The sequence below is a fragment of the Mustelus asterias genome (genome assembly GCF_964213995.1).
Source record: "Mustelus asterias chromosome 26 unlocalized genomic scaffold, sMusAst1.hap1.1 SUPER_26_unloc_18, whole genome shotgun sequence".
Classification (NCBI taxonomy): Eukaryota; Metazoa; Chordata; class Chondrichthyes; order Carcharhiniformes; family Triakidae; genus Mustelus; species Mustelus asterias.
In genome coordinates, this window is record NW_027590085.1 from 587,824 (window position 1) to 601,942 (window position 14,119).

General features: G+C 45.6%; 1 protein-coding gene across 1 annotated transcript in view; it reads right to left on the bottom strand.

Annotated features, from left to right (window-relative positions):
* Window positions 1–4,390: 4,390 nt before the first annotated feature.
* LOC144482113 (NACHT, LRR and PYD domains-containing protein 3-like) overlaps window positions 4,391–14,119 on the bottom strand; it is a 71,391-nt gene continuing 61,662 nt past the window's right edge. Inside the window, exons 9-11 of the mRNA XM_078201347.1 lie at window positions 13,479–13,649; window positions 7,691–7,858; window positions 4,391–6,266 (exon numbers count right to left, since the gene is read on the bottom strand). Of these exons, the coding sequence (XP_078057473.1) occupies window positions 6,179–6,266; window positions 7,691–7,858; window positions 13,479–13,649 (427 nt within the window). The 3' untranslated portion in view covers window positions 4,391–6,178. The remainder of the gene's footprint in view (window positions 6,267–7,690; window positions 7,859–13,478; window positions 13,650–14,119) is intronic.

The following is a 14,119-nucleotide window of genomic DNA, read 5'->3' on the forward strand; positions in this document are numbered from 1 at the left end:
TGAAACATCCTTCTGCAAATGGTTATTGATGCTCAGTCACTTGTCATTATTTTTAATCTGGGTTTGATAGATTTCCCTCAGTCCAAGGGGTAAAGAGAAGAGAGTTAGATGGCAGATCAGCCATCATCTTATTGAATACTGGAATAGGGTTTCAGGAAGATTATTCCAGATTCCAAACAGCCTCTCGGTGAAGTGCTTTTATTCACTTCACTTCTGATCCATTACCCCATCATTAAGAATCTGTGCCCTCTAGTTCCTGACCATCTCTTGAGATGGAAGAGTTTCTCACTCTTTAACCTGGCCATACCTCTTAGGATCTTGAATCTCTCTGTCAAGTCTCCTCTCAGCCTTATTTTCTCTGGGGTGCGGGGGAAAACATTCATTTCCACATCCTTCCCATTATTAAACTCTAGCCAAAGGGGAACAGGTTTCAAAATGAAATTAAGGTTCAAATGCCTCGTGACTGTCCCAGTATTAAATTAATTAAACACATCAAAGCATTTTGGTGTGCGGGGTGGGGGGTGGCGGGGGGGGCGGGGGGGGCGGCGGTTGCATGGGGGCTTTACTCCAGAGGCTGGGCAGTGAATAAACATTGGAGGCTCCCCACTCCCCCATCCATTCCCTGATCTGTGTCTCTCTCTCCACGTCTAACCCCACCTCCAGCTGTGTTTCTGACTCATTTTACAAACCACACCAACACTGAGAATCTCCCTCATTCGATATCAATACATTCAATCTCAGCAATGAAGCTTCTATCAGTCAGCTCCCCCACTCTGTCTCTTTCTCTCTCCCCCAGATGTAGACCTATCCAAATACACAATCTCTGCACCTCTCTCTCCTGCTCTGGATAATCTGTCCTGATCTCTGCTGTTTCTCTATCTCAGCGTGAATCTGGACTGAAGTGCTCTCTCTGATAAGTTGCTGTCTGAACGTTTAAAATAATGATGTACGCTGTGCATCATGTTTTAAAGCTCAGCATGAGAAGAGAATAGTGGGAGGGGGGGCATGGAAAATCCACAATCCCACCCTGGAGTGGCTGCTGCACATTTTATTGAACCATTGAATTCAGCCACTTCAACCCTGTTCAGGAATTAAGGAAATGCGAAGGTGCCCCTGAGATTAGGCCTTGAATTGAGGACTAGCCACACAGGCCTTGAATTGAGGCCCAGTCACACAGGCCTTGAATTCAGGCCTATTCACACAGGCCTTGAATTGAGGCCTACTCACACAGGCCTTGAATTGAGTCTCAGTCACACAGGCCTTGAATTGAGGCCTACTCACAAAGGCCTTGAATTGAGGCCTAACCACACAGGCCTTGAATTGAGGCCCAGTGAAACAGAACAATCCTTTCCATCCACAAATCCCAGTGCCCTGTCTAAAAACACATGTAGGACTCTGGGATGGAGAACAAGCCTTTCCCCAGGCTCAGGAATGTGAATTTCAGCTCTCTCTCCCTCCCACAGTGAGAGAGGCAGACTGAGAATGTTACAAAGAGAAACTCAGTAAAAGTAGATTGAAGCTCTACCCTGGGCTCTCACACAGCACCGTGACATTACTGAGAGTAAAACACAGGCACTGTCCAATTGGCCAATTGAACCATGTCCCAAACGCAGCCTTTTCATTCCAAGCCCTTGTGAGAACTCGATCGAAACATCCTCTCTATAGCTCTGCCTTACCCTGTTCCTCTCTATATCCCACCCTCCTTTCCCTCAATCTTTTATGTTTAAAATGTGGACACTGATACAGTGTGAGGAATATGGGGCAGGGAGGAGGCACAGAGCATGAGTGCACAGGAAGATCTCCCTCACACACACACTGTCTGAACATGGCCAGATACAATGTGATATTTAAGTGAGATTGGGATAAAGTCACTGCGCAATGAGGGACCACACCTCTCCCTCTCTCTCCCTCCCTCCCTCCCTCACCCTATTCCTTCCACCCGTCCCCAGTTAAAATAACAAGTCACTCCAGGTTTGGTGCTGTTTGTACATTTGATATGAACAGGGAAACTTCCACTTCTAGCACAGCCACTCCTCTCTGTTTCTCTCTCTCTGATTCCCTCTCTTTTACCTCCACCAACTCTGTCCCTATCCACCCCATCTCCTCTCTCTCTCCTGCACTTGATGATCTATCTCTGTTCTCTCTCTCTCTCTGTCTGTTTATCTCCCCCGATCTCTGTACGTACCCATCGCCCTCCCCTCTCTCTCTTGCCTGCTCTGGATAATCTCTCTCTCTCTCTCTCTGACGATGAATCTGGAATGAAATGCTCTCTGAAAGGTTTCTGTCTGACTATTTTAAATCATGTCACCCTGTGACCACTGTTTGTGTTGATCACTGATTCACATTGAGAAATGAGGCTGGGGGCAGTGTTGGGAGATGGAAGCAATCACAGTCAGTTGTCAGTACACTGAATTTGGGGAGCGGAACCAGTCTCCCAGCAGGATAGGCAGCAGGCAAAATACACACAGCAAGATCCCACAAGCAAACTGCTCTGTTACCCTCCCGTCCCCCCGCCCCTCACTGTTACCCTCCATTTCCCATTTCTCTCACTGATAACTCACAATCAAAGGAGAACGATTGGAGACAGAGAGAGAGAGAGAGCGAGCAGGAAAACCCACAGTCACATCCTGAATTAAATGTATTATTTTGATTTTAACCATCGAGTTCTCCCACTTCAGCACTGACACTGTTCGCGAATGAAGCAAATACAAAATGACATTCTACGGGCCCTCTGAGATTAGGCCTTGAATTGAGGCCTAGTCACAGAGGCTGCATTAAGCCTCGGGGACAGAGAACAGTTGTCTCCCCCCTCCCCCAGTGAATGAGGACAATCCTCGCCAGCCCCGAAACTGCCCCAGACACGACTGGAAGGAGTGAGAGGGAAAAGGGAGAGTGGGAATGAGGGTGGAGCCAGTGATCTTCAGACCCTGCCCCTTCCACCCCGCCCCCAAGTTAAAACAACAAATCACGTTGGGATTTTCCTCGACTTTATTACAAGATGCAACAGAGAAGGAAATAGGTGGAGCAACGGGGAAGGATTGCAGGAAAGTGAGTGAAAAAACGCCCTCGCCCTCTCTCTCCCCCTCCCTCCTCCTCCACCTCATTCTCTCCCCCTACTCTTGCCCTCTCTCTCGCGACCCACATTCTAAAACATTTGATCTCTCCCCCTTGCACACTCTGCCTCCCTCACACTTTCCCGTCTTTTGCACTCCCTCTCCCAATGATTCTCTTCCCCTCACCCTCTTTTCTCCTCACTCCCTCCCCCTCAGTCTTCCCCCTCATGCCCTCCCAGTCACTTTCCTCCTCACTTAATTTCTCCCTCCCCCTCACTCCCTCCCTCAATTCCTTCCCTTTCACTCTCTTCCCCCTCACTCTCTGCCCTCACACTCTCCCCTTTACTTTCCATCCCTTCGTCTCTCTCCCTTCACACTTCCCCACTTGCCCTCCCCTCTCTCTCTTCCTCACTCTCTTCGTCATCACTCGCTCCCTTCCCTTTCAGTGTCTTCCCCCTCAGTCTTTTCCATCACACTATCCCGCCTCAGCCACTCTCCTTCACTATCCGTCCCATCAGTCTCTCTCCCGCTTATGCTCTCTCCCCTCAGTTGCTCTTCACTTACTCTCCCCCTCACTCTCTCCTCTGACTCTCTCTCCGTCAGTTCCTCTCCCAGTTCTCTCCCTCCGCTGACTCTCTCCCTCATTCACCTTTCTCCCCCTCACTCCGTCCCTTCATTCCATCTCCGCTCACTTTCTCCCCTTCACTCTACCTCTCATTCTCTTCTCTCTCTCTCCTCCTCACTTTCATCCCCCACTCTCTCCCCCACTCCCTCCCCTCTATCTCTCCGCTTCACCCTTCTCCTCCCCCTGCGTCCTCCGCACTCTCATTCTCTTATCCCTCACGCGCTATCTTCCCGTCACTCTCCCTCCCCCCCTCACTCTCACTCCCCCTCACTCTCCCTCCCCCATTCTCTCCCTAACTTTTCACCTATTCTCCCCCTCATTCGACCTCCCATCGCGCTCTCCCCTCACACCATCTCCCCTCAACCTCATTCCCCCTCACTCGCTCTTCACCGACCCTCTCCTTCACTCTTTCTGCTCACTCACTCTCTCATTGAGTCTATTTAAGACAGAGATAGATATGTTCTTGATTGGTAAGGGGATCAAATGTTATGGGGGGATGGTGAGAGAATGGGGTTGGAAACTTATCAGCCGTGATTAAATGGTGGAGGAGACTCGATGAGCAGAATAGCTGAATTCTGCTCCTGTATCTTATGGTCTTTTCAGTTTCACGCTCACTGTTAGCTACAGTATTTACACTATTCCCCCGCTCTTTATTAGCTTGTGTACGTATTAGTTTCAGCATTCCAATTATTCACAATTATCATTTAACTAATTAATCAACAAGCATTTAATTGTAAATAACTACAGTTATACATATTATAAAATCAGGAATATCCATTACATTAACAGAGCAGCAGCATTAACCCTTTCTCTTCCAAGACTCAATAACACAGATCATGTCACATTCTGAGCAGTATTCAGTTAAAACTAGCACAGACCAGACAACACGATAAAGTTAATTTACATTGAAATAATAGATGATGCGAGGAGATTGTTCTGAAGAAATGATACTAATTTGAAAGTGATTAATTGATAGTCTTTGAAGAATTTCCCCGATTCAATGTGATGCTTTTAATGGTATAGAATATCTACCCACTTTTCAGCGCTGGCATCTGAAACTGTAGATGGATGAAAAGCAACAATCTGACAAACACCAGGTAATATCTGTCATGGTAAAATAAATAGTTTTATAAATAATGGTAATATCGGATATCATGCATCTGTCCTGAGATCTTTGGGATAATCCAAAATGAATCATACATGCAGAAATTAAATAAAGCTGAGGCGAGTGTGCAGGAACATAGTGAAATTGTGAATTCTAGCTTTCTATGCTATAGCTCTGCATCTGCTCAGTGAGGTATAAGGAACAAGGAAAGAGGAAACTGCATTTCCGAGGCTCTGATCCTGTGCAATCCTGCGCCAGTGTTCCTTTGTTGCTTTTGTTCTAGGGATGTCTGTTTCAGAGGAAATGTGATCACTTTTGTCCAACTTAAATGTTATTTGGTTACAGGGCGCTGCGATTTCATTATCTGCTGCAATGCATGGGTTTGTTGCTTGATAGTGATTTGTGATGTGCGTTTCTGTGGGTTTATGGCTTCGTGTTGAGAGTATTTAAGAGAGATTCTGTCTTTCTCTCTGTGTCAGTACGTGGATAAGAGTGTACAATTGTCTGCGCATGTGAGTGTGTGGGTGTCAGTTTGGGCCTGTGTGTCTGGAAATATGTGCAGATGTATTATCTTGGAAACAGGAATTACAGAGTGCAGCAGAGTTTACACACTCCCATTCTGAATGGGATCAGTGTCTGATAACTGCACCAAATGTACACATTACAGTCTGAGATCATCCCCAACTACAATCTCCAGACAATATCTTCCATAGGGAATGAGGGAGCTGAGTTCATGGACAGTGTCTGGTGATAAAAGGGTTAATTCACCAGCCGGGGTTCCTGCTACAAACTCCAATCCCTGTCAATATTGTTCAATATTCACACTGCAGTAACCGGTTCCCAGATGCAGACATGGAACTCACTGAACTTGTCTGAGGCTCAGAGAGAGCAGCGCCTGCAATAGCCGTGAGCCGCCAGCAGATGGTGGCATTGTATCACTTTAATCACCAGATAGTGAAAGAGGTTTTGAGGAGAGGCTGGTGGAGCCTTTAATTCATTCACAGAGACAGAGAGGAAACTCTGACAAGATTGACCAATCTGCCCCCTGCTGGGTACTGTCAGAATCACACACACACTGTTCTCTCTCTGGAGAATGATCTCTGCTGCTCCCTTTTGAAAGGAGGGTGAAGACTCTGTTGCTGAGAACACTGACAACACATTGCTGCTTAAACAATGGTTTGCAGCAATCGTTGCTTCAATATGGAGACTAAAACTGCAACGGTTTTCCAGCTGGGAAACCAGGAAAACAGGGAAATCACTGCCAGGCTGGAGGGGCTGATGGAATAGGGAGGGAGAGGGGCAGGAATGAAGGGTTTGGAAGATGCTGTTGAAGATCTTCACAATTCAGGATTTCACTGTAACCGGTGTAGCAGCAATGTTTATAGATTGAAATGTTCACACCAGCACTGTCAGTCCCGGTCTGCATCCTCGCAGCAACACCAGCTGTCTCTCTCCATTTGGACTGAACTGATTGTACACCAGCCTGAAACAGAGTAAAGATGAAACAGGAAATAAACAGATTGAACAACAGAGTAAATAACAGGAGACTGGAGTTAATGGGACAAATCTTCTGGTCTCTGGATCGCCAGACATACATCTGAAGATGAGCATCAGGACCCTGTGGATGTCCTGACGCATTGATCTACCTCGGAATTGTCCCAGAGGTATTAACTACTATTGGGGAACTCCCCTGCTGCAGTTAGAGTCAGAGACTTGGGACAGATCCACAAAATTTACCTGGATAGTTACTCAGGTAATGTTCGACAGCTCACAACCTGGGCTAATACCTGAACAGCAGAATCGAGCCCCCAATCACTTCTCACTCATCCCCATACTACACCTCCCACAATCTGAGTAGACACACTCCACCCAACTCATCTGAACTAACCCAGCCTGGCGACCTCCCGACTAGCCCTTAAAAAAATCGGACCAACCCTCCAAACTTGACATCACCCTGACCCAACTTCTCCTGACCTGAACATAGAAGATAGGAGCAGGAGGAGGTCATTTGACCCTTTGAGCCTGCTCCACCATTCATCACAACCATGGCTGATCGTCCAACTCAGTAGCCTAATCCTGCATTCTCTGCATAAACATTGATCCCATTCGCCCCAAGTGCAATATATAGCCGCTTTTTGAATACATTCTTGACTAAGCCTCAGACGTAACTCATTATCCCAGAACCAACTCATCCCACTACCCTCTTCAAAGCTATTAACCAACCCCAACCCCCACCACACAACCACATCTGACTCGACACCCAACAACATATCAACACCCAGCCACCATCCAAACTCCCAATTAACCCTCCAACCCAACACAATACAACTCGACGACCCTCCCGACACCCAGAACTAATACTCCAACCTCTCCCCAGATCCCTGACTGACCATTCATCTAACGACAAACCAATCCATTCACTCCCCCAATCAACGAATACTTACGGAGTTCCCCGGGGTCACTGTGCTGTAAATAAGGTGTATGTTCTCTCTTCGCCAACTCTGCTCTGATGGAGCTCCCTGAAGTCACTGTGCTGTAAATAGGGTGTGTGCTCTCTCTTCCCCAACTCTGCTCTGTTTGAGCTCCCTGGATTCACTGCGCTGTAAATAGAGTGTTTGCTCTCCTTTCCTCGACTCTAGTCTGCAGTGATGGAGCTCCCCAGGGTCACTGTGCTGTAAATAGGGTCTGCACTCGCTCTTCCCCGACTCGAGTCTGCTCTGATGGAGCCCCCGAGGTCACAGTGCTGAAGACCCTCGGCGAAATATGCAGCAGTTTCAGGTTTGGGTAACTTTCACACATACCCGCAATTTGCTTACTATTGCTGCTACTTGGAAAGTTCAGGCCCATATATATCTTAAATCGATTTATATTTTAATTATTACATTACAAATTAACACAAACACTCACTCTATCGTTTCCAGACTCTTGCAGGTCAGTATAAGTCGGCGGAGCGCAGGGACAGATTGGTCTGTGAAGGAGTTTGATCCCAGGGAAAGAAACCTCAGCGACTGGTTTGTACAGAGAGCAAAGGCGAGATCCTCAGCACAAGAATCTGTGAGAGCGTTAATACTGAGACTGGAGACCAGAGAGAGAAATAACATGAATCAGGCTAAATCCTCTGTGTTTTATATAATACTGTTAATAACAATAATAATGTATGAGACATTCCAAAAACACAAATTGCATTTCTATAGAATGAGTAAATACTCAATGCTGAAAATGAAATATAATAAACTGGAAATGCTCAGCAGGTTAGCTAAATATTTGTGAAGAGAGAAACAGGGGTAAAGTTTGAGCTTCCATTGGAACTGGGAACGGGTAGGGAATTGACAGGTTTGAAGTGACAGAGGTGGGTGGCTGGAGAAGAAACAAAGAAAGGACAAACTGGAATTACAGGAGTGATTAAATGACAATAGTGATTATGGGCAAGACAAAAGCACAGGATTCCCATGTCCTTACTCGGAGTGGCTCGGGAGGGACAGTGGTTTGGGAATGCAGTTTGTGGTGAGGTTTAAGATAATGGCTCTGATTTAACCAGAAGCTCTGAAGTGCCAACATAGGGATTGGAAATGGGTGGTGTGTCCGTGTGGGCAGGATAGGCAGAGTTATGAAGGTAATATTGTTAGATATTAACGGTTGGCAGGCAGGGGAGCTGCCCACTGAGGCAGCCCGGGCAGGGGGCAGTTCCGGTTCAGGCAATGCTGGCACCATCTCCAAAGGCAACTCGCAGGACTTTCAAACACAGCAGCTCTGGAGGGAGCAGCGAGGGAGCTCTGCTGACTGAATGAGGGGCTGAAATGACAGAAAGCGGAGCAAGGGTTGCTCTCCAATCACTAATTCCTCCCTGGAGGGACTCCTCCCGGCTGCTCAGGCTCGGAGGGAGGTCCTGTTCCCTCAGGATGGGAAGAGATTATCCCATCGATACAAGCCAGGCTGGATGGGGATTGTGGGGAGAGCAGGTTTGAGACACGTGGTTACAGAGTGAAAAAGGATCAATGTCCTGATGTGTTCTGCCACGGTGAGTGCAGCACAGCCTGATATGTGAATAAGGATGAGAGGGAAATTGTAGAAAGAACATCTCCACCCAGACACTGGCAATGCAAAGGCAGCAGCATTGCCTGTCAGAGACATATCCGTTAGGCTGGCACCAGCATAGGCTCGAGCAGGGTTGAGCAACATATTCACTGGGCAAACACATGTCAATGTTTTTCTCACTCAAGGAGCCGATGAGAAAATTTCAGAATGATAAAGTTTGGCGCAGCAGAAATTTCAATTAAAAACTAAAATGAGATATGAAAAGAAAGAAATTGCTGAGCACAATAATGAGTAATAAATAAAGATGAATATTAGAGTTTAATCCTCATCAATCACAAATTGTTTCTCTCCCACATTTGCTGCAGATTGGCTCGAAAACCTATCAGCAGCAAACATGGGAAAGAAACGGGATGTGATTGGAGGAGCAGCTCCATGCAGATTCTTCCATTCAAACTGAACTGTGTGACTGAGATTCTGGAAACTCGCTCCGGGGGCCGCATTGAGGGGCTTCGAGGGTCACATTCCCCCCTTGGTCCACACGTTGGACAACCCTGGGCTACTGCATGTGTTTGATGAGTGAGTAACAATTACGTATTTGGAAAGACAGCAACCAACGTCAGGGAATGAGTGAAGAAGAGTGGAGACATCCAGATATTGCCATCCTTACACCAATGGAAGATGAAGTGCTGGATCAGGAAGGCCGGGGGACAGAGTGGGTAATTACTGCTGGTGAGATGTGTTGAGTGTGTGGCCTAATGAATGGGCACAGGAAAGCGTCTGGTGAGGACAAAACATAGAGCTTGTGCATCCATCACTGGTCACAGAGAGCGGTCTGAAGGACGTATTGGGATTTTAACAAAATAACGAGGAACAGCAGAAGGCCATTCACCCCCTCGAGCATACTTCATCTTGGCTGATCGAATTATAGTCTCAACTCTTTTCCCTGTCGCTCCCCCGTAACCCTTGATTCGCTTCTCAATCCAAAATCATTCTTAACTCAGCCTTGAATATATTCGAAAGAGAATTCCACTGACCAGCCAACATCTAAAAAAATAAATTTTTCCTAATCTCAGTCTTAAGGGACTGACAATTACATTTTAAAATCTATCGCTTGTTCTGGTCGCTCTTACAAGAAGACACAGCCTCTCAGCAACCACCCTGTCTCATCCCCTCAATGCGATCACATTTTAATCTTCTGAACTGCAATATATATTGCTCCAATCTGCTCAAATCTTCCTCATAAAATAAAGCTCTCCATCCGAGAATCAACCGAGTGAACTTTCTCTGAAATGGTTCGAGTACAATCCTATACTTTTATAAGTAAAGAGCTCAACACTATACACATTAGTCCAGTTGTGATCTAATGAAGGTCGTGTAAAGCTGCAGCAAAACCTTCTTACTCTTACCTTCCATTTCTATTGCAATAAGAACATTAAGAAACAGGAGTAGGAGCCATCCATTCTGTCCTTCAAATCCACTCCATCATTCAATGTGACCATGGCTGATCCTCTACTTCAACACCATTCCCAGCATTATCCCTGCATTCCTTGATTCACCAGAATTCTAATGGAAAACAGATACCCCTCATCTCAGCCTAAATAACTGCTCCTTATTCTTAGACTGTGTCCCAGGTTTCAGACCCTCCAGCAAGGGGAAACATCCTTTCTGCTTCTGGCCTATTGAACCCCGTAAAATTGTGTAGGTTTGAATAACTTCAGCTAACATTCCTCTAAAAGCTTGAGAATAAAGTGTTTGTGTTCCTCATAGGACAACACATCTATCCCTGGACCTATTTTAGTGAAACGTCTTTACATGCCAAGTACATCTTTGCTTCGGTCAGGAGACCAAAACTGTACACAATACTCCAGGTTGGTCTCATCAAGGCTGCATATAATTGCAGGAAGACATCATTTTCCTCAACTCAATCCTCTTAGAATAATGGCTAACATACCATTTGTTATCTTAATTGCTCTCAGCTTAGCTTTCATTGCCTCATGAACAAGGACATCAAAATATCTTGGAGTTCTCTTAATGTCTGTTTTTTCTACAAAATTAGATAGCCTCACATTTTTCCACGTTGTAGTCCAGCTGGCAAACGTTTGGCCATTCCCTGAGCCTCTCCAAATCCCCTTGAAACATGTTTGCATCTTCCTCACAATTCAGATTTCCACCTAGTTTTCTATGATTCGCAAATTTGGAAATATTATATTTGATCCTCACATCCATATCATTGACAGAGCTTCAGAATAGCTGAGAACCAAACTCTGATCCCTGTGGCACTCCACTAGTTAGAGGATGTCAACACCAAAATGAATCATTTATTCCAACTCCTCGTTTCTCTCCACGAACCAGTTCTCAATCCATGCTGGTATATTCCACCCAAACCCAGGTGCTCCAATTTTCTTTAATAACATATTGTGTGTGAATCATGCAACTATACATAGAACATAGAACAGTACAGCACAGAACAGGCCCTTCGGCCCACGATGTTGTGCCGAGCTATAGAATCCCTAGTTTAGGAAGTCGTCATTCGGCCCATCGAGAAACACTGACGGAGAATCTTACCTAGGTCCGTTCCCCATAACCTCACAAATTTGCTTGGGCTAATCCACCTAACCTACAAATCTTGGGACACCAAGGGCAATTTTACCATGGCCAGTCCATCTACCAGGCATACCTTTGGAGTGTGGAATGAAACAGGAGCCCCCAGAGGAAACACACGCAGACACGGGGAGAATGTAGAAACTCCACACAGTCACCCAAGGCTGGAATTGAACCCGGGCCCCTGGCTGGGATGCAACAATGTTAACCACTGTGTCACCGTGCCAGCCTTTCATAAATCCATGTTGGCCCTGTCTAATCCTGCCATTAATTTCGAAGTGTTCTGTTATCACTTCCTTTATTAATGATTACTATAGGAATTTCCATACTATCAATGTCAGACTAATAGATCTGCAGTTGCCCGGTTTCCGTAACCCCACATATTTACGCTGATAATCCATCTAACCTACATATCTTGGATATTAACGGTCAAATTAGCATGGCCAATACACCTAACCTACACATTTTTTGGACTGTGGGAGGAAACAGGTGCAGCCGGAGGAAACCCACAGAGACACGGGGAAACGTGAAAATTCCACAGTCTCCAAGGCTGGAATGAATCCGGGTCCCTGACGCTATGAGGCAGTAGTGCCAACTCCGGTGCCATATCTTCGCTTAATCTAATACAGTCCTTGAATTAGCAACGGCTGGAACACTTCTGCTGCTGTGTTTCAACTGAAATGAATCTATTTTTGTTGGAAACGCCACACTTTTGCACATCACCATGTCTAAAACAGCTTGTTTTGTGTTTGGCACTGGAACATGCTTCTCCAAGAAATTGCTTGAAAGCATTCTGTGAACTAATCTTCTATTCAACTTTTGTCAACCTGAGCGATTTATAGAGTAAATTGAAGAAGCCATCGGAGCATTGCCCTACAGAGGGATCTGTGCATACAAGTCTACAGATCCCTGAAAGTGACAACACAGATGGATGAGGTGGTCAAGAAGGCAGACAGCATGCGTGTCTTCATCGACCGGGGCATCGAGTATAAAAGTTGGCAAGTTATGTTACAGCTGTATGAAACTTTAGTTGGCCACATTTGAATATTGCTTGCTGTTCTGTTCGCCACACTACCAGAAGGATGTGGATGCTTTGGAGAGGGTGCAGAGAACGTTTACCAGAATGTTGCCTGGTCAAGGATGGTTCAGTTATGAGGAGAGGTTGTATAAACATGGATTGTTTTCACTGAAAAAAGGGAGGCTGAGGGGTGACCTGATGGAGGTATACACAATTATGGGACCATATTCACACAGAGGGTGGTGGGTGCCTTGAATGCACTGCCAAAGGAGGTGGTGGAAGCAGGCATGTTACCAATGGCCAACATGCATCTTTACAGACACATGAACAGTGGCCGAACAGAGGAATACAAACCGCAAATGGGCAGTAAGTACTGGGTCTGAACAAGGATTAGGAGTCGCCGCAGGCTTAGTGGGCCAAAGGGGCTGTTCCAGTGTTTTATGGTTCTTTGTTCTTCTTTGTAAATGAAGATTAAAATCACCCATGATTATTGAAGTATGTTTTTACAAGACCCCATTATTTTTCATGTGTCGGAGATTGTGACTCTTGTTAGGAGCCTTTAAATGATTCCCACAAGTGACTTTGTTAATTCTTATCTCTATCGAAACTGATTCAGCATCTTGATCATTGGCACTAAGTTCACCTCTCGCTGCTGTACTGACATCTGATACTAACAGTGAGACTCCAACACTGTGCCCTGTCCTCCACTTACTGTCATCCACTCACTTTCCCCCTTTTCACAAATCACTGAATGCTGTGTCCGGGGAGAGCTGTGCACATCTGAAGAGGAGGGAAGGACCTCAGGGAGTGCACCATAACATTATTCCCCCATACCCTCGACATAACGATTTGTGGGACTGACATCCCATTGCTAAGGGATCAGAGAGAGAAGCAACAGGAGTCAGAGTAAAAGCAATTTTCCTTATTCATAACTGACGCCAATAGTAATGGGCAGTGTTTTTTGTACAAATACCAGCGGTCAAATTACATTGTTGAATATTCAGTTACTATAAACACAATCTCACACAGTCTGGCACTTACTGCAGTATCTGTATTTTACAGTCCGCATTCCTCAGGGCCATAGAAAGAAGTTTCACTCCTGAATCTCCCAGTTTATTGTTACCGAGATTCAGATCTGTCAGTGACTGGTTTGTTCTGAGAGCAGAGGCCAGGTCCTTGGCACAAGAATCGGTGAGATAGTTGCCAAACAGACTGGAGATCAGAGAGACAAAAATAACAGGAATCAGGGGAAATCCCCAGTGTATTTAAGAATAAGTTCAACAATAATAATCTACAATGCGGGACATTCAAGAAACACAATTTCAGTTCACAGAGAAGGCAAAATACCATTGCTGCTGGAAATCTGAAATCTGAAGAAAATATGCTGGCAAATCTCAGCAGGTCAGGCAATATCTTTGAAGAAAGAAGCAGATTTAGTTTGATTTCAATTAGCTAAAGTTAGAACTTGGAAGTAGCAGTGAATTAAGTTGTTTTAAGTGACATGGAGCTGGGGATGGGCGGCTGGTAAGGAAAGAACAAAATGGAAGCGCCAGAGTGATCAAATGTCAAAAAGATGATGGCAAAAGAGAAAAGTACAGGATTCCCATGTAGGGAGGGACATGGGATGGCCCGTGGCTCAGGAATGCATTTAGTGGTTTTGTTGAAGATAAGATGAGAGAAAC